General features: G+C 38.3%; 1 protein-coding gene across 2 annotated transcripts in view; it reads right to left on the bottom strand.

The window, feature by feature from the left end:
• LOC127421736 (roundabout homolog 2-like) overlaps positions 1 to 20,592 on the bottom strand; it is a 94,475-nt gene that overhangs the window by 32,450 nt on the left and 41,433 nt on the right. For both annotated transcript variants that reach the window (XM_051664805.1, XM_051664806.1), the window contains exons 3-9: positions 19,788 to 19,945; positions 18,087 to 18,207; positions 17,852 to 17,990; positions 15,629 to 15,756; positions 10,289 to 10,413; positions 4,846 to 5,017; positions 1,484 to 1,689 (exon numbers count right to left, since the gene is read on the bottom strand). In XM_051664805.1, coding sequence (XP_051520765.1) covers positions 1,484 to 1,689; positions 4,846 to 5,017; positions 10,289 to 10,413; positions 15,629 to 15,756; positions 17,852 to 17,990; positions 18,087 to 18,207; positions 19,788 to 19,945 — 1,049 coding nt within the window. The remainder of the gene's footprint in view (positions 1 to 1,483; positions 1,690 to 4,845; positions 5,018 to 10,288; positions 10,414 to 15,628; positions 15,757 to 17,851; positions 17,991 to 18,086; positions 18,208 to 19,787; positions 19,946 to 20,592) is intronic.

Genomic DNA, 20,592 nt, shown 5'->3' with positions numbered 1-20,592 from the left:
TTCATCTGAAAGACGACAAAGATAATTGCGAGCATGCAATGTCTCTGAAGTACTTCATTCATTCCCCCTGCTCTCCAAATGGGGTGGATGAAATGCATTGTTTCAGCTGATCAGTCAATCGAGTTTGTTTGAGATAGTTAGAGGCTGTGACTGATGAAACTCCTCTAAAAATCACTTTTGACATTCTGAACGCCTGTTTTGTATTCTGCATTCTATTCTAACAGACGTGCAGTCTGTCAAATGTCTCATTTAAGATATACAGACCATGTACCACAGATGGCATTCATTCTATCAGAATATTTTTGAATCTTAAGCAAATAAAATCTGTGTATTACATAGCTGTATCTTTCATATGGCTTGAACTATGAATTAATTGCACCCATTAAAGTTGTTATTTGCACTGCCTGTCTGAATTGTTTTAGCACCTGATTCACTTAAGAAATAATGCAAATCAGGTAACGGCTAAAACACCCAAAAAACTTTCCCAATCTTGCGGGTCAGTTCTGAGTGCTAGGTGGTGGATGATGCAGTAAACTAATGCGATCTGGCATACTGGGTGCTAAAGATGCAATGTTAATTTCAGTATCCAAAGAGAACAGTGTTGTGAATAAGCTGCAATCTATAATAATAAACCTAATTTACATAGAAAGAAGGCGTGTTAATACTACAAAGTATAGCAATCATTTGTAATAATTTAAATACTCACAGCACACCGCAATTTAAGTGCATTTAGCAGCTGGTTAAACTGGATTATGGGACGTTAGTGAGTAAAATTCAGGTTTTTGCACTTAAAAACTGCCATTAAAATACATGGAGTGGTCATATGCTGCTTTAATATTCAGGAGAGCTCCAAAGAGTTGTGCTGGCAAATTACATGTTTCATTCCTATCTATATTTTCATTTGATAAGCTAATATTTCTACAATGTCAAATACTATATCATGACATGGCTGGGGTTTCTGATGTATTACACCCAGACCTTGAGCTATTTTTTCTACAGAACCAATTTGATGAATGAAGGGAGTTTGCAAGATCTTCTAATTAAAATCCAAACCAAAGGTAGTTAGTCTTTCACATGCACAATCAATTAAAACAAATCTTACTCTTTAAATCTTGGAAGGAAACTGCAGATTAGCGTCACTACCACTTAATCACAGGAACTTTGTGGAAGTTTGTGAGTGTAATTACATTTAAACTAAACTCACGGCAAAACTCAGAGCTTTTTTGAGCAATAATTTCTGTTGGCTATTGATTTATGAGCATTATACAGCTAAATGTTTTTTGAATGCACTGATGGAAACTCTGCCTTGAGTAAGTCATGTGATATGAAACGCTCCAGCGAAGACCATTACTTCAGGTGTGCTTGTGGATGTCTCACTCAGTTTGAAATGTTTTCCGAGAGCTCTGTCTAGTGAGCTTTCGCATTTCAGAGCCCTAATCAAAGCAAACAAACCACATCTTTGTTTGAAGCATCTGTCAAATACCTTCAAGGCATTGATGTGTAAAGTGCCATTTTCCATTAGTCTTATGTGGTTGTCATCGGCCAGAACGCTTTGCCCGTCCTTCTCCCACCTGACGCTGGGGAATGGGCTGCCCATCACATGGCACTGAAGCAGGGTGCTGGAGCCTAAAGTGAGCGTCTGGTTGGCTGGGCCCTGTCGGATAATAGGAGGGACGTGATCTGATGGGCCTGGAGGATAAACAGCAGAGTGTGTTTGTGAGGAGTGTTTTTGCATCTGTCCAGTTGTCTAACAGTGCCTCTGGCATTCTAGGAGCAGCCTGACTTATTTATACAGCCATGGAAGTATAACTGGCAGTCAGAGTCAATCACACTTTGAGAACACAACGGTACAAAAGATGGAGATATTCTCGAATTGTAGTTTTATTCCAGATGTGTCTTTATTCTGTATGACTAGAGTTTTAAGAAATGTGAGTGCTTGCCCATGCAAAGCTCACAGCCACAATGCTGGTGTGTTGTGGGTGGTTGCCAGGGCATTGCTAAGGTGTTCTAAATGGTTGTAAATGCATTGCTATGCAGTTGCTTGGGTGTTCTGAGTGGTTACCAGGGCATTGCTATGCAGTTGCTATGGTGTTCTGAGTGGTTGTTAGTACGTTGCTATGCGGTTTTTAGGGTGTTCCAGGTGGTTCCTAGGGCATTGTGAGGGTGTTATGGGTGGTTGCCAGTACGTTGCTTTGAGGTTTCTAAGGTTTTCTGAGTGGATGTTAGTACATTGCTATGAGGTTGCTAGGGTGTCCTGGGTGGTTGCTAACACATTGCTAGTGTGTTGTGATTGGTTGCCAAGGCATTGTTTTGCGGATGCTAAGGTGTTTTGAGTGTTTTTTAGTGAGTTGCTTGCTATTTGGTTGTAAGGGTGTTCTGAATGGTTGCTAGGGCATTGCTAGGGTGTTCTGGGTGGTTGCCAGGGCATTGCTTTGTGGATACTAAGGTGTTTTGAGTGGTTTTTAGTGAGATGCTTGCTATTTGGTTGCAAGGCTGTTCTGGGTGAGTTGCTAGGGTCTTCTGGGTGGTTTGCGAGGTGTAACGTAGTCGAAGAGATGATGATGTGTGATGAACCCAAGTGCAGTTTTATTTACAAACGTGATATCCAAAAAAAATAACTCCAAATGTGAACAAAACAAAAACATGAACTTGACTAAATTTGACTTGAACAAAACATAAACATGGACATGACTTGACTTGACTTGACTTGACTTGACTTGACTTGACTTGACTTGACTTGACTTGACTTGACTTGACTTGACTTTGAACTTGGCATAAACAATAACACAACATTACACAAACAATACCTGACAATGGACAATGGCAAACATGAGGCTTAAATACATGGACAAGGGAGAAACATGACAATGATAACCAATGACAAGACAGAACTGATAACAAGGTAACTAGACAATAAACCAATGAAAACAAGACACATGAACATGGAGGGAAACATGAAATCACATGACCAGGGGACCACATGACAAGATCACATGACAAGGAAACAGGAACAAACATGGCATGGAACACAATACATACAACCCTGACACTAGGGTGTTGCTTGGGTGTTCTGGGTGGTTGCCAGGGCATTGCTTTGTGGATGCTAAGGTGTTTTGAGTGGTTGTTAGCAAGATGCTTGCTATTTGGTTGCAAGGGTGTTCTGTGTGGTTGCTAGGGCGTTGCTAGGGTGTTTCTGGTGGTTGCCAGGGCATTGCTTTGTGGATGCTAAGGTGTTTTGAGTGGTTGTTAGCGAGATGCCTGCTATTTGGTTGCAAGGGTGTTCTGAGTGGTTGCTAGGGCATTGCTAGCGTGGTCCTGATGGTTGCCAGGGCAGTGCTAGCATGTTGTGAATGTTTGCCAGGACATTGTTTTGTGGATGCTAAGGTGTTTTGAGTGGTTGTTAGCGAAATGTTTGCTATTTGGTTGCTAGGGTTTTCTGTGTGGTTGCTAGGGCATTGCTAGGGTGGTCCTGGTGGTTGCCAGGGCATTGTTTTGTGGATGCTAAGATGTTTTGAGTGGTTTATTGTGAGATGCTTGCTATTTGGTTGCAAGGGTGTTCTGGGTGGTTCCAAGGACATTGATATGCAGTTGCTATGGTGTTCCAAATGTCTGTTATTGCATTGCTATGTGGTTTCTAGGGTGTTTTGGGAGGTTGCCAGGGCATTGCTATACAGTTGCTATTGTGTCCTGATTGGTTATTAGCACGTTGCTATGCATCTTCTTAGGTGTTCCAGGTGGTTCCTAGGACATTGCTAGGGTGTTCTGGGTGGTTGCCAGTGTGTTGCTAAAAAGTTGTTAAGGTTTTCTGAGTGGTTGTTAGTGCGTTGCTATGTGGATGCTAGGGTGTTTTTGGTGGTTCCAAGGACATTGCTAGGGTGTTCTGGGTGGTTACTAGGGCATTGCTTGGGTGTTCTAGGTGGTTGCCAGGGCATTGCTTTGTGGATGCTAAGGTGTTTTTAGTGGTTATTAGCGAGATGCTTGCTATTTGGTTGCAAGGGTGTTCTGAGTGGTTATTAGCACATTGCTTTGGGGCTTCTTAGATGTTCCACATTGTTCCTAGGGCATTTCTACGGTGTTCTGGGTGGTTTCCAATGCATATCTTTAAGGTTGCTAAGGTGTTCTTCGTGGATGTTTGTGCATTGCTGTTGCCAGGGCATTGCTGGGCTGTTCTGGGTTGTTGCTATGGTGCTGCTAGGGTGTTCTGGGTGGTTTCCAGGGCATTGCTATGAGGTTGCTAAGGTGTTTTATATATATATATATATATATATATATATATATATATATATATATATATATATACATACACACAGTATATATACATGCTACTTACTTTACTGACCCAGGTTAAAAAAGCCAACCCCCAAGTTTTTATGATAATGAAGATCCTAAATATGGTTTGGATCCCTCGTTTAATGTAAATCTAAGGGATTTTTTCACCTATTTTACCGTAGCCAAGTGAAAATCGTAAATCCATTCACTTGGAACAGTAAAAGTAAATGTTTCCTCAAAAATCTGCATAATTTGAGGTATCATAGCACAAATGGTGTGATGAGTTACATATCAAAGTTTAAAATTCACTATCCCTAAGTATGAGCAATAGTAATAATGCTGCTTTACTTAGCAAACAACACTAATTAAAAACTGGCTTCATGGTTTAAGGAATGCACATCAAAATGAAGAGCTGTGTGTGTATAGTGTGCATGCGTGCATGCGTGTGTGTGTGTGTGTGTGTGTGCGCGTGTCTGTGCACACTTTGGCAGTCTGTTAATACTAGGGGTTTTCTTCACAATCATCTCCAGAGACACCATTTGCTGGGTGGGATAAACAGTAATCCCTGGCACTCACCAGTTTCCACTTGCAGCAGAGCCTTGGTGAGGACACTTCCTGCCACACTGATTGCCTGGCAGACATAGTAGCCTGAGTCCTCAGAGTGAACATCAGAGATGGACAGGTCTCCGCTCATGGACACTGAATAACGACCTGACTGGGAAGGAGGTTGGCCAGGGAAAAGCAGCATCTATGACAGAGCACAGATTCTTAATTTCACAACAGCATGGACAAACTCAGTGTTCTGAGGGACTTCAAATATTAAAGAGGACATATAAAAAATTGCTCTTTTGAATGGAAAGGGTTTGATGTACTATGAATCTACTAATATTCACAATGCAAAGCTTCCTGGCAAAAACTTGTCATTCAGAAATGAATATGATGTCACAACCATAAGCACATTAACATATGGATGCCCACATCTACGTAGGAACACCTATAAATTGCATTTATTCAATAATTAATTTACACAAAGAAGTCTTAAAAGTACATTGGCAAAAACAGCCATTTTAATGGCCAGAGAGAGGGTTGATAATGATCATCTAACTAATTTATGACTGTTTTTGGTGTAAGAAATCTTGACTAACATAATTATGCTTGAAAAACTAAAATGCTCCAAAGTATACTGTAGAATATAGCCACTTTAAAATATTTATGAAAAATATTTGTTGAACAGATTAAAGTTGAAATTTTTCTGTTTCTGTTTGGTGATGCTAGTGGCACAGACATTACACACTTTAAAGATATCATCTCATCAGAAAAGATTTACTAGATAGGAGGTCTGGTTGTTATTTGGTACTTCTGTCTGAGGTAACTGGGGGTACATACGTATGTGCGGGGGAATCCATTCAGTTCCTTTAAGAGGCTTAAAATGGGCAAGTAATGGACGAAGGTGAAAAGGCCACAGAATAATCTAGAACACTGCTGCAAATGGCTTACACACATAAACACAGGGGACGAAATATAAAATCCATTTCGCAGACCATACCCTGAATGACTTTAATATGACTGTGAGCCATCAAGGCTGAGTGGTCTTTAGCTCTGCACTGACGGAGGTCTATTTTTAGAGTGGAACACATTCCTGACTGCCATTACACTGAACACTGCTTTTGCAGGCTTATGGGAACAGCTCTGACACCTGATGTTCCTCTGTGTCAAAATTTCTCCCCCGTTCACGTGTCTCTTCTTTTCCTTCTAGGAGGCCCAGCTTTCATTGGTGGTTTTCCTCCCATAATGCCTCTGAAAACATATCTCATGACTCTTATATTTTAGAGTAAACACTTGTGTCTTATACACTGATCACCTGTAATCCAATGTAAATGCACTGAAATAGAGTGCAACAGTGCCTGCCCACTTTTTTGGTTCCGGAAGTGTTTTTCTTATTAATTTTTTCCATAGGGATTTCATAAATCATTCTGAGCCATTAGCCAAACCAACCAGCTCCGAGGTGAATCACAAGGTTACAAGCTTTGATTTGAAGGAAAAGGGTATTTTAAAATTGGCCAAAAAGATGAAGGTACAAGTACAAGACTGTGTACTTAACATCTTTATTGAGGCAATAAACAACCATCCCATGGAACATTGTTAATTGCGAAATCAAATTAAATACTATGGAAAAAAATTAATAAAACTAGTGATTTTTAATTCATTATAAGTATAGCAACAATATAGTTTAGGAAAATTGCAAAATATTCAGATATATACAAATATATAGGCCTAAGTTGTTTATGAGTGTAGGTAGACTGACTCAGTTGCGTCATTCACAGCCATGGCAGTGGGCGGTCGCTGTTGGGCTCTTTTGCTATGGTTTGTCTGCCACAATGCTCAGATTGGTGAATTATTTTCTTTAGAATTCATGGTTAAAGTAGTTTCTCAACAAGAATTCCACAACTAAACAAGATTTTTTGAAATTGAACGCAGTCTGATGGCTTTAACGGGAGCATAAACTATTGATTAACAACCTTTGAGTTCATGGTAGGTCTGTCTTTATAGTTTAATAAGTTATCGTTAAAAATCAATTCCCCTATGGAAAAAATGAATGGGATTTTTACTTCCGGAACCAGATTATTGAGCACTGTAGCATTAAGCTGTCAGTATTTACATCCAGTTCACAGTATTTCAGTGCAAACACAACATCCTTTCTATGCAAACTAGGCTTAGGTTGTGCTTTATTTGCAAAACTCAGCGCTATTTGCCTGGTGAAGTTCACAGTGTGCATTTAAACGGAATGTACTAGGGCTGAAAATCTCAATTCGAATTTTCACTTAAATATGAACAAAATTCGAATTAAATTCGAATTTTAAAGACAATATTTCAGGTAGCTGCTAGACATCTGATTTTTAAATCAACGTTGTCTCGGGGGGCCTGGGTAGCTCAGCGAGTATTGACGCTGACTACCACCCCTGGAGTCGTGAGTTCGAATCCAGGGTGTGCTGAGTGACTCCAGCCAGGTCTCCTAAGCAACCAAATTGGCCCGGTTGCTAGGGAGGGTACAGTCACATGGGGTAACCTCCTCGTGGTCGCTATAATGTGGTTCTCGCTCTCGGTGGGGCACGTGGTGAGTTGGGCGTGGATGCCGCGGAGAATAGCGTGGGCTTCCACACGTGCTACGTCTCCGCAGTAATACACTCAACAAGACACGTGATAAGATGCACGGATTGACGGTCTCAGATGCAGCGGCAACTGAGATTCATCCTCCGCCACCCGGATTAAGGTGAGTCACTACACCACTACGAGGAATTAGAGCGTATTAGGAATTGGGCATTCCAAATTGGGGAAAAATCGGGGGGGAGGAAATCAACGTTGTCTCTTTCGTCAACAAGAGGGCACAACAAATCAATATAAACCAAACAGCACCGTGTTATAGCAATTATTTATTGCAAATAACATATCTGGCTGTTATCAAAAATGCGTAAAATTATAAAGTCAAAAGATTTAGCCAGTTCATATCTCAAATCTAAAGTAAAAAAGTAAAACAAGAAAAGAAACGCTTCAGTAGACGGCTCTATGTTAAATTTGTGTTGCACGGCAGCCTATACCGGTGCCATAGTACTACCACAGACTTTTGCTTCATAATCCCGGCAGTACCACAGTGTTTTACATTAAATAGAGTTGTATGTACTGTATGTACCTAATGCTTATACAGCGTGATGCTGATAAGAGAGCAAGACACAATGGCCAAAGACCTCCACCCAAGGGGCCATTCACTTCGAACATGTACGCTAGACAGATGCCTTTGACCATTGTGCAACATTTTCTTTTTAAGCATTTCATGCTGGAGCATTGTGCTTTATTAGACACTGTGTCAGTTTAAAAGGAAATTCAACCTTTTATACATGTCTCAAAACACCCCCGTTCTGTTGTATTAGTTGCGCTGCATTTGCTACAGCCCAAGAATGTGATCATTCTTTTTCATTTTAGCATTCGAATGTGCATTTTTATCTTAAATTCTACAAATATTAAATATTTATTTGACAGCCATAGAACTGTTTAAAAGGAATGTTTGTATGTACAGGGTTGGGAGGGTTACTTTTGAAATGTATTCCACTACAGATTACAGAATACATGCTGTAAAATGTAATTTGTAACATATTCTGTTAGATTACTCAAGATCAGTAACATATTTTAAATACTTTGGATTACTTCTTCAGCACTGGTAGATTTTTTCAATAGTTTTGACTATAAAAACTCTGCCAGTACAGTAAGACAAAATACACATGTTAAAAATACATCCTCTGAAAAACCTAAATATCTTATGCAGTGTTGTTTCTAAAACAAGATCAATCTAACTGATCTTGTTTTAAGGATTTTTAGATATTTTTACAGGAAAATTATACAAAAATTATTATCAAGAATATAATGTTTGCCCTAATATCAAAGGTCTTACTAGAAAAAAAGAAATTATGATCCAACATGAATTTTCTTGATAAAAAAATATGATCGTGTCTGGTAACATGTGCTTGTAAAATGGCTAGAAATAGCATTTTATCTTAGCGTAAAGCTGACAATTTACACAAGGTTTATTTCTATTTCTTCTGCTCCAAACTTACTTCAAACTTACTTCTCTGTCTGCTCGTATGAATGTAACACATCATAAGAAAGTGTTTCACCGCTGTTCAAATGCACTTTGGATCGCATCATTTATATGTATAAATATTTTCCATCTGAAAGGACTAAATATTAAATGAAACAAATGACAATAAAATGCAAAGTAATCTCTTCAGTAATCAAAATACTTTTTGAATGTAACTGTATTCTAATTACCAATGAATTAAATTGTAACTGTAGTGGAATACAGATACTTATATTTTGTATTTTAAATACGTAATCCCGTTACATGTATTCCGTTACTCCCCAACCCTGGTATGTATATTTTATTGATCATGGCAGCCGTAATTTATCATATGATAGAGAAGAGCATTATAACCGGGCATATATCCTGACACGCTGCACAGCTGTACGCACTTTTGGAATTTTAACGAGCTGAAAATACGATGCAAAATGAGAATGGGGAATTGCGTGTGCAAATTGCATTAAGCAGTAATTCTGTGGGTACGTTTGCTGTGTTAACTGATTTGCATAACTCCTTTAGCGAATTGGGCTCTATAACAACGCAGACAGCGCATGCAAATAAACGCTGCTATCAGCTGGGGCAATTCAGTTTTAGTGAGTTCCCCCTTTTGAATCTCTTCACCGCAATCAGCAATACATGGCTAATCAGCAGCAATGAAAGGAAATGTAATCAACAAGAGGCTCTAGGCTTGTTTTCAAGCTTTGGGTTTGTTAATGAGTCACTGATAAACATGCTGGGACACAAATAAAACATCTTTACATCAAGAGATCTGCCTTTGATCTCCAATCAGGCTCTTTTGACCCACGCAAGGTATAAAGTGAAATATTGGATTATACTGGGATGTAATGCTAAGCCTTTTCCTACAGTTTCACTGAAAGCCTGAGTACATGTTTGCTAGTTCCTGTAGGAAGTCTAAGAATAAGCATATGAGGGGGCCTGGGTAGCTCAGCCAGTAAAGATGCTGACTACCACCCCTGGAGTCGTGAGTTCGAATCCAGGGCATGCTGAGTGACTCCAGCCAGGTCTCCTAAGCAACCAAATTGGCCCGGTTGCTAGGGAGGGTAGAGTCACATGGGGTAACCTCCTCGTGGTCGCTATAATGTGGTTCGCTCTCGGTGGGGCGCGTGGTGAGTTGTGCGTGGATGCCGCAGAGAATAGCGTGATGTCTCCGCGGTAACGCACTCAACAAGCCATGTGATAAGGTGCACGGGTTGACGGTCTCAGACACGGAGGCAACTGAGATTCGTCCTCCACCACACGGATTGAGGCGAGTCACTATGCCACCACGAGGACTTAGAGTGCATTGGGAATTGGGCATTCCAAATTGGGGAGAAAAAGGGGAGAAAATCTGAAAAAAAAAAAGAATAAGCATATGTACAGCACACTCACCTGACTGCCTTCCTTCTGCCAGAAAACTGCTGGAGGGGGGTTTCCCTGGGTGCCACATTGAAAGGTAACAGTCCGTCCTTGCGCAGCGACCTGGTCCAGTGGGCGGATATCAATCTGTGGGGGTACTGAGACCAAAGAGACCAGAACAGAGCAGGTTAGACAATTTGAACATGCTTGAACATGATTCTCATTTATGTTTGGCCCTTTTTGCTACTTTTTTATGTAGGTAATGGAGAGAGGACAAGAAATGATGGGGAGAAGCTGAATACATAACAAAGCTGAATTTCAGTATACATGCAACTTCTATGCCATGCTCAGCGGTAGGGCTGCACAATAAATCGCAAACCCAATAAAATCATGACATGATCATGTGCAATCTCTAAACCACGACAATTTTATAAACAAAAATTGATTTACTTGAATTCTGTGATATTCAATTCGCCATTCTGATTGGATCTTTTTCACACTGACAAGATCTCGCTAATCAGTGAGAGAACAGAAAAAAAAATCAAAAAGATGAATAAAGGAAAACAAAAAGCCTAACAGGGAAAAACTGACCCTATCATCTATCAATACAAACACAATTTGTTCCTTCCTGAAATGTGTTTTTGAACACTGAAATCTTTAATGTAAAATGTATAAATATGGAAAAACATTCAAATATGTGCAATTAATATCACAATAATGATCAAAAAAATCGCAATATGATTTTACAAATATTGTATAGCCCTACTTAGTGGGAAATTGTATTGCTCAAAGGTTGTTGTTTTTTTTCTTTTCTCAGTTATATTTCATGTAAGTGCGATCAATTCAGTGTCTCTTTTTTTCTCCTAAATGTCCGTAGAGACATAAAAATAGCAAAACATTTGACAATTGTTGACATTCCATAATAGGAAAGAGCTATAAGATTACTGTGGATTGCATAGCCCAGATAAATAGGTCTTGGAATAATCTGATGATAAATATTTGATTTAATATTGAAATCTCTGCAGACTTTGGTATCTTGGCAAATCTGAGCACAGTTTGAGACATAAGATCCCATCTGAGGCCTTTTATAAAGAAATCTAAGAAGCAGGACACAATAAAATTCTTTATTTGTTCTCCATTGAATCTCATTGCTGTCTTGCTGAAAAAATTTAGATGTTAAAGTTTCATATTTTTCTTTCCTTTGGGTGGCTCTGAAAACTATGATTTCCACTTTGATTTAAATTCACTCTTAGCAAATACTGTCTATGATGATTTCCCAATCTATAAAAAAATTAACTGCAAGCAAGTGATTTTCCCAGTATTTTAAGTCACTGCATTAAGTGCTGTCCTCTAAAGACTCAACAGCACCGAGATTTGCACATTAGTGTAAGAGCCATTGGCTTAAAACATATAGAGTCTCCACTCAGCCGGGATTAAAAGAAGTACTGTAATTTAGTTGTGACTGCAAAGCAGATTCACAGTGTTGGAGAACATCTGTTTTCACAACAATCTCACAGATCATGAATATTGCTGGTGACACAGAGGCTGCCAGGCGAGGCGTCTGAGCTGGCCACTGCCTGGTTTATCAGTCCGATGCCCCATAAAATCCAAATAGAACCAGCAATGTGTACCCAGCTGCAGTTTTCCACCCACTTTTTAGTATGGCGCTAAACTCAGGGCTGTGTATCTTTGTTTAGATAACCAGACCGCTACCCTGCTGTTCAAAAACTTCACAGTAGGCTTGTACACTCAGTGCAGCAGACTTATGTGAGAGAAAAAGTATGACGGCGTGAAAGGCAGACAGGGAGAAAGCATGAGCATCTGACTCATCCGTGTTGTTTCTCCATTTTCACTTTTTTTTTTTTGATGAGGCTACAATCTCCCACACAAATAACAGCTCATGATGAGAAGCCGATAAAGATCACTTAAGAGGAGAAAAATAGTGTGTGGAAAAGTGGTTGGGGGCTGAAGAAGCTACTGCGTACTTCAGGTGACATTCTCTGAGCAGCATTTATTGTATGTATGTCAGCTTTAGGGATCTAAATAATGAGATACAGATTAAATGTTTCCCTGTAGAATGAAATTTTGACAGCTTCAAGCTATAGTTTGCCCAAAAAAGACAATTATGTCATCATTAGCTCACCTTCATTTAATTGCAAACCAGTATGACTTAATTTCGTCTGTGGAACACAAAAGGAAAATTGATGTAGAAATTCCTGGCCACTCTTTTCCATATAATTAAAGGAATATTCTGTGTTCAATACGAGTTAAGCTCAATCGACAGCATTTGTGGCATAGTGTTGATTACCACTAAAATTAATTTTGACTCGTAACTTCTTTTCTTAAAAAAAAAGCAAAAATCTGGGTTACAGTGACGCACTTACAATAGAAGTGAATGGGGGCCCATTTTTGGAGAGTTTAAAGGCAGAAATGTGAAGCTTATAATTTTATAAAAGCACTTACATTAATTCTTCTGTTAAAACTCATGTATTATTTGAGCTTTACAGTTGCTTAAATCACCATTTTTACAGTCATTTTACGATTTAAGTGGTTTTACGGTGTTATGTCATCATGGCAACGAAGTTGTAAAATTGGATATAACTTTATACAGACATTTTTTTCACACTAAAATCATGTTAACATGCATATTGTTTACGTCTTGTGGCTATACTAATATAGAAACTAGTATTTGAGTATTTACATGAGTATTTTAACGTTTATGGATTGGCCTCATTGACTTCCATTGTAAGTGCCTCACTGTAACCCAGATTTTTGCTTTTTTTAAAGAGAAGTAGGGACAAGTCGAAATTAATATTTGTGTAATCAACATTATGCCACAAATGCTGATGATTGAGCTTAACTTGTATTGAACCCGGAATATTCTTTTAAGGTGAATGGGGAACAGGTCTTTCAAGCTCCAAAATGACAAAAAGAGCACCACTAAAGTATCATAAAAGTCCGTATGACTTGTGCACTATATTCCAAGTCTTCTAAAGCCATAGGATAGCTTTGTGTGAGAAACAAGCCTGCATTTCAGCCTTTATTCACTGATAATCTGCACCTCCAGACAATTGTTTACCATTGACTGGACCATTGAGTCAGTGAACGAATTATTCAGAACACAAACGAATTGTTCATTCATGAATCAGACATTGCTACTTCTCTCAAGAACTCTTATGAGCACACCAAGGAGAGCTAGGGTGGATGTCAAGATTTTCAGTAATAAATTACTTAAATTATATAAATATAGTGCATGAGTTGTTTGACTACTTTTATGAAAACAAAATTGTGTTTTTGTTGTCATTTTGGAGCTTGACAGCCCCAGTCCTCATTCACATTCATAATATGGAAAGAATTGGCCTTCAAAAAATTCACCTTATGTGTTCCAAGGAAGAACAAAAGTCAGGTTTGGAATGACAAGATTGTGAGTAAATAATGACAGAATTTTCTTTTCTTTTTTTTCTTCTTCTTTTTTTTTTTTTTTTTTTTTTTTTGTGTACTATTCCTCTAATTGTATGTATGTCAACTTTAGGAACCGAAAATTATGAGTTCCAGATAAAATGTTTCCCTGTAAATTGAAATTCTAAAGGCTTTAAAGCAACAGCATTAAAATGCACCATTTCCTCTATTTTTAATACAGGATACATTTATGATGATCAAGGGAACGAAGATGCGTTTCACTCACAACTCAATCCTGTGGGCATTTTTTTAGCTTGGTAAAAGCTCTTATGCAAATGGTCTCACGTTGTGTGAACTCGCCTGATGAATGTAAAAACACCAGATGTGTTTGGTCAGTCACTAATCTTTAGTGCATTAAGTCACTGATGTCATGGCTTTGCTCCCTGGCATGTCAGAGTTGGGGTAATATTCGGGAGGATGGCAGCAAGCATCTGCTGAGAGGATCAGAGATGACAGCGTTCCCCTGACAGCCACAGGCCCCGTCAATCACATATGAGCCCAGGTGTTCTCATAACATCACACAGGATGTGCAAGTTTGCAACTTTGTTACTGCAAATTTCTAAAGGACGAATCAGTCACACTTTGAAAATGTTAATTTTACTGTGTATTAACAGATTTACTGTAATACCAATGATGAGCTTAAAAAATTCTTTAATTATTTACTCACCCTCGTGTTGTTTCAAACCTGTATGACTTTCTTCAGTGGAACACAAAAGGAAATGTTAGGCATAATGACAGCCTCAGTCCCCTACTTTCATTGAACATCTTTAATGTCATTTCATAACATCTTTGCATTCCATGGAAGAAAGAAAGCAATATGGGATTGGAACAACATGAAGGTGAGTAAATGATGACAACATTTTTGGGTCAACTATCACTTTAATTTATAAATCTGCTTGAAATTACAAATTGTTACAGTTTATTACACACACACACACACACATATATATATATATATATATATATATATATATATATATATATATATATATATATATATATATATATATATATAAATAATGTATAATATATAATATATAATATAAATATAATAATTCAGATAATTAAAATGTATTACATTATTGTGGCAGATGAGTAAAGTTTTGATAAGACAATATAAAAAGTGGCTTTAGAAGTCAACATTGTTTATTTCCATATATTTGAACATGAGCATGTCATTGGCCTACAGTTCACATCAATCCATTTTGCAACTGAATTCATCAGTCTGTCTCATCAGTCCGAAAATATTTATAATAAGGGCTTTTCTAAGGACGCATCAATGTACACCTGTGTCAGACGGACACTTTTGGATGGTCTCACTTTGGTTTGGATAAAATGATGAAGGGCAACAAAACGTCATTGCAAATGACATAGAAAATTCACAAATGAAACATCAAGAAATGGTCAAGAATCAGAAAAAGCATGAGGGGCATTATGAAGGAGTTGGAGGCAGAGCTGCATGGTCTCATCTTAATTCAGACTGGCAAAATAACTGGAGGATAAATTGAATCAAGTCTGCTCCAGCTGCCTCCTCGGGTTGTGCCAGTTATACTCCCATCCAGCTCTCCTTTGCTCACTCTTTTGCTCTTTCATTCCTCCACACACACTGCCACATTCTATTAACACTGCCTCTGCACTCCATCAGTTCATAACAGCTGTCAGATACAGTAATCCATATGCTTTAACATAAGCTCCACATAGTTTTTGCGCAGGATGTGAGGAGCTGATCAATTCACTGCTTCCGTCTCACTTCACACAGGTCACTCTGATTATGTCTGACAGGTTCAAATGGCAGCGGTGAGGTCTGTTTAATGGTGATGTGCAATGAACATATGCATGAAGCTAAGAATATCAACTCACATCCGTTGGCACGCATGTAAAAGCCCGGGATCAATATGTGTATGGGTGTTTTACCGTGGACCTGTAGCACAGCAGAGGCTTCCGTTTTGCCCACGCTGTTTTCTGTGACACACGTGTAAGTGCCCTCGTCCTCCGCTCGGACTCTGATCAGACGGAGGCTGTTGTCACTGCAGATCTCAAATCTATTCGGTCGAGAAAAAGAAGAGAATGGTCGACCGTGAGGAGAGTATATTGAGTAATAATCACACCCTCCACCTACACAATGTGTACATCCTTTCACTCTCTGAGAGGACATTTCAAAATACATGTCATTGTACTGCACTGTTTTGTGTTCCAACAAACATGTTTTTATTTGAGTGAACAGTAGAGAGGAGACAAGAGTGAGTGGAAATAGGATTGGGATATGGTTAGATTTGAATCTGTGTCTCCCACATGAGCACCAAGGTCTGGAGCATATGCACTAACTTCAAGGCCACGAATTTGACAAGGCATAAGTTATAGTAATAAGCTTCCTGGCTCATTATTTAAAGATGCTGTTAGGTTAAGGGTTTATTTGTTTGATTTTTTAGCATTAAGCAATAAAACATTATTACCTTTTACCAATTACTAGGATCACAACTTAAAAGGTTGCATACTGCTCAGAATTTGAATATTTAGCAATAAACTTATCACATATTGTATTTTACACTTAAAATCAATGACTAATAGTTTTATATTGTACCATCATTTCATTTCTGTAACAATAAAGCACCATAAAAGTATCATAAAAGTAGTCAATATGACTCATATGTTAGATTTTCAAGTCGGACATGAATTGAAATAATTATTCACTTATAATCTTCCTCTCTAGATGGCTGTTAACTGCTGCGAAAGGACCACTGAGTTAGTGAACGAATCATTCAGAATGGTTTTGTGAACTGGATCAACTGATTTATTAAAAAGATACAAATAAAATGAATCCTTTCATTTGTTTATGAATCAGACATTGCTACTTCTCTCATTTACCCTTATGAACATGCCAAGGAGAGCTTTTAAGCACAAAAAATGATTCTCTTCCTCACACAAAGTTAGCATATGTATTGGAATATAGTGCACAACACACATGGTCCACTTTTATGATACTTTAGTGATGCTTATTTGTCATTTTGGAGCTTGACAGCCCAGTACTCCTTCACTTCCATTATATGGAAAAGGGCAGATATTCTAAAAAAAATCACCTTTTGTGTTTCATGAAAGAAAGAACTTCATATGGGTTTGGAATCACATGAACGTGAGTAAACTCGTGACAGAATATTTAGCAATAAACTTTAAACATATGGTACACTGAAAAAGTTTTTTGTTGGTTTAACTTAATTCAATTATGGACATTGGTTCCACACAATGACAAAGAGTTTCTTTGATATGAAATTAAATTTAGGCTCTACTCAAATACTTTGTGTAGTGAAAACCTAAATGAATTGAGTTAACCCAACTTAAATTTGGTCTGTTCAAATAACTATTGAAACTTGCAGCTTGTTACTAGCTGTCAACAAACACATTTGCATATTACATATATAGTACTGTACTGTATATCAAGTATGGTACTGCTAAAAATGTACAGATTCCCAATCAATCATTATACTGATGATCCCTCAGTATTTGCTTCATGAGAAAAGCAGTAAACACTTATTTTTCAGTAGTAATGTACCCAACCTCGACCTAACCATTAGCTCCACTCTTGTCCAAAATTTTTTTAACATGGCAGAAACTCCTCATTGTACACAATGAAATTAAGTTGAGACCAAATGCTAAAGAATTGTGTTGCAGTAGGTCATTTAAAACAAGTTTATTCAGCAACCTGTAAAAATCATGTTGAGTGAACACCATCCGTTAGAAGTCTGAATCCATTCGAACATTTCCAAGCAATGTGATCATATGTGCTTAATTCACTAGAACTTTGTTCTCATCTCAAACATAAAAGTTTTAAGTTGATTTCAAGTGTACTGGTTTAGTATTTTCAATAGAGCTGCTTTCCCATTTTTCAGTGTATGTTAAACTTCAATGTAATAAAATCAACAAATCTCAATATATCTCATTAATGCAGAATATTTTGAAATGCTAAGAGGGAAAATGGGAAAATACTTCCAGAATCAAGGACAGCTGAAAGAATTGGAGGTCCCTGTTGCCCTCTATATAAAATTGATTCTCCATTAACTAATCTATTACTATATTAATGCCATATGAGAGTTCCATAAAGCTGCTATAAGATGTTGTAAAGGTTTGTAAGTGGAATCTGACCTCCCGCGTGGAAGTTCTCCCTCGTCTCTGTTCCAGCGGACAGTGGGAGCGGGATCGCCATGCACCTCACACATGAAGTCAACTGTCTCCTCAGCCACCACAATCTGATTCACAGGCCTGCGGATGAACACTGGCCTCTCTGTAAACACACAAATACTCACATACTGTACAAATCACACAGTGATCATTCTCACCTTTTCACAAAACCAAAAATGAGCCAGAAAATGGGACTTACCAAACACGACCAGTTCGGCTGGATCGCTGTCTCTCTCGCCCACCATATTGGTGCCCACACACACGTACATGCCTGCATCACTCTTGCGGGTGTGAGAGATCATCAGCTTACCATTACGCATCTGAAGAAAAAGAAAATCAAACTTTTCATCAGTCAAACCAATTGGGGAAGTGAGCAAAACAGACTTGCACTGTCAAAAGTGACCACGTTACCTTATAGAACTATTTCTACCTGATCCTTAAAAATAATTTTCATTGGGGTTACCCAAGGTATTCGGGGTGATTTAGTCATATTAAAGGGATAGTTCACCCAAAAATGAAAATTCTCTCATTATTTACTCACCCTCATGTCATCTTAGATGTGTATGACTTTCTTTCTTCTGCAGAACACAACCAAAGATTTTTAGAAGAATATCTCAGCTCTGTAGCTCCATACAATGCATGTGAATGGTGACCAGACATTTCAAGCTCCAAAAATCACATTAAGGTAGCAAAAAGGTAATCCACATGACTCCAGTGGTTTAATCCATATCTTCAGGAGATATATGATTGGTTTACTTTTACTTTTACACTCTTTCACATTTATATAAATTTAAATAGATTTATAGTAAAAAAGGCTTGAAATATTGATCTGTTTCTCACCCAAAAAGATTGCATAGCTTCAGAAGAAAACCACTGGAGTCACATGGATTACTTTTATGCTGTCTTTATGTGATTTTTGGAGCTTGAAAGGTCTGGTCACCATTCACTTGCATAGTATGAACCTACAGAGCTTAAATATTCTTCTAAAAACCTTAATTTGTGTTCTGCAGAAGAAAGAAAGTCACACAACTGGGATGGCATGTGGGTGAGTAAATGATGAGAGAATTTTCATTTTTGGGTGAACTATCCCTTTAAACTGTATTTTTTGACTTGAATAAAACCAGATAATTTAGATGTTACCACTTGAAGCACATTTTTAGGTTTAAAGTAATACATTTCTGTCATCATTTACTCATCTTTGTTGTCATTTTAAAACCGTATGGCTTTCTTTCGCTCATGAAACACAAAATGAGATGTTTAGCAGAATGTCCTGGCTGCTCTTTTCCAGACAACGAAAGCATGTAGTGACAAAAAAAAGCATTTTAAAGGTACACATGTGCTATAATCTAGGTCTTCCTAAACCATTCAATACAGTAGCTTTGTCTGAGGTGTTTGTGCATATTCTAACTTGAATATGAGGCTTGTGAAATGTATTACTTTTGAGTTCTTTTTATGATGTTTTTTGTCCTTTTTGGAGCTTGACAGCCCATGGGCAATATATACTTTCATCATCTGGAAAAGAGCAGCTTGTCCTAACATCTCTTTTTTTTTGCCTAACATCTCCTTTTGTGTTCCACATAAGAAAGAAAGTCATAAGGATTTAAAACAACATGATGGTGAATAAATGATTGCAGAAATATCCCATTTAACTGACAAAAATATGGTAGTTCTCTCAAGAGCTTCAGCATCAACAAGGGCACCTTTCCAAGCATGCAACAAAAGAACAGAAATACTCAATGTGTGTCTGGTGTTGACGTCACTAAATGGAGGAGAAAAGGAAGTGACCTCATACACTGACGCATCTTCCAATCAATACTGGTTGCAGAGGGATAGAGTGATGTCCGTGCTGTACAGTCTAATCAGCCCTGTGCCAACATCTCACTTTGTGCTATTGACTCACAGAGATCCTGCCGTCCTTGTCATTGACACGAACATTGTTCCTCTTCCAGGAGATGGTGGGCTCAGGGTGACCCCGGGGAGGGATGCACTCCAGCACAGCAGACTCTCCGGCTGCCACCACCACATCATTGGGAGGCTGGCGGAAATCATCCCGGAGAACTGTGGGAGATTGAGATGTGTGTTAGGTGTGCATTGTTTTGTTTAGTATTTTCTCCCCTGTGAGAGTTGTTTATTCACATATATTCATTGAGGAATGAGGGAATAGTGTGTCAGAGATGAATGTGGCTTTCTGCGTCCCATCTTTCCTCTCTCAACTCCTGCTCTTAAATTCCCTGTGCTCTTTCCTGCATGTAATGCCTCGGCTTTCTCGGCTTATCAGTTATAAACTGTTTTCATAACAACACATTTCCATTTAAATACAGTTAAATAATTGACCACAGAAAGAGATGTGACATGACTGGGTTTCTTTTTACAGTCTCACCTAACAAAATTCTACGGGAGAGCTAATTCTTTCAAAACTGGAGTTTTATGGCTTTTGGTCCATGTCTGTAAGCTTTGAAGTCATCTATTTGCTAGTGTACTCCTTAATTAATTAATTTGCTGCAGTTTTTCTCTTCCGGAAAAATGGACCAAAAATATTGATAGCTCATCTTGTACTACATAGATTTCTGTCCAATCAAATTCTCTCTTGAGAAAAAAAGTGCTTACGTCAGCAACCAACAAAAAAGTAGCAAATCGGTGGCTAATGGCTGTGATGTACAGTAACTACAGCTTATTGGCTATTTTAAAAAAGGGGGACAAGCCTT

The sequence above is a fragment of the Myxocyprinus asiaticus genome, chromosome 31 (genome assembly GCF_019703515.2).
Source record: "Myxocyprinus asiaticus isolate MX2 ecotype Aquarium Trade chromosome 31, UBuf_Myxa_2, whole genome shotgun sequence".
NCBI classification, from domain to species: Eukaryota; Metazoa; Chordata; class Actinopteri; order Cypriniformes; family Catostomidae; genus Myxocyprinus; species Myxocyprinus asiaticus.
This window is presented reverse-complemented; position numbering and strand designations above follow the sequence as displayed.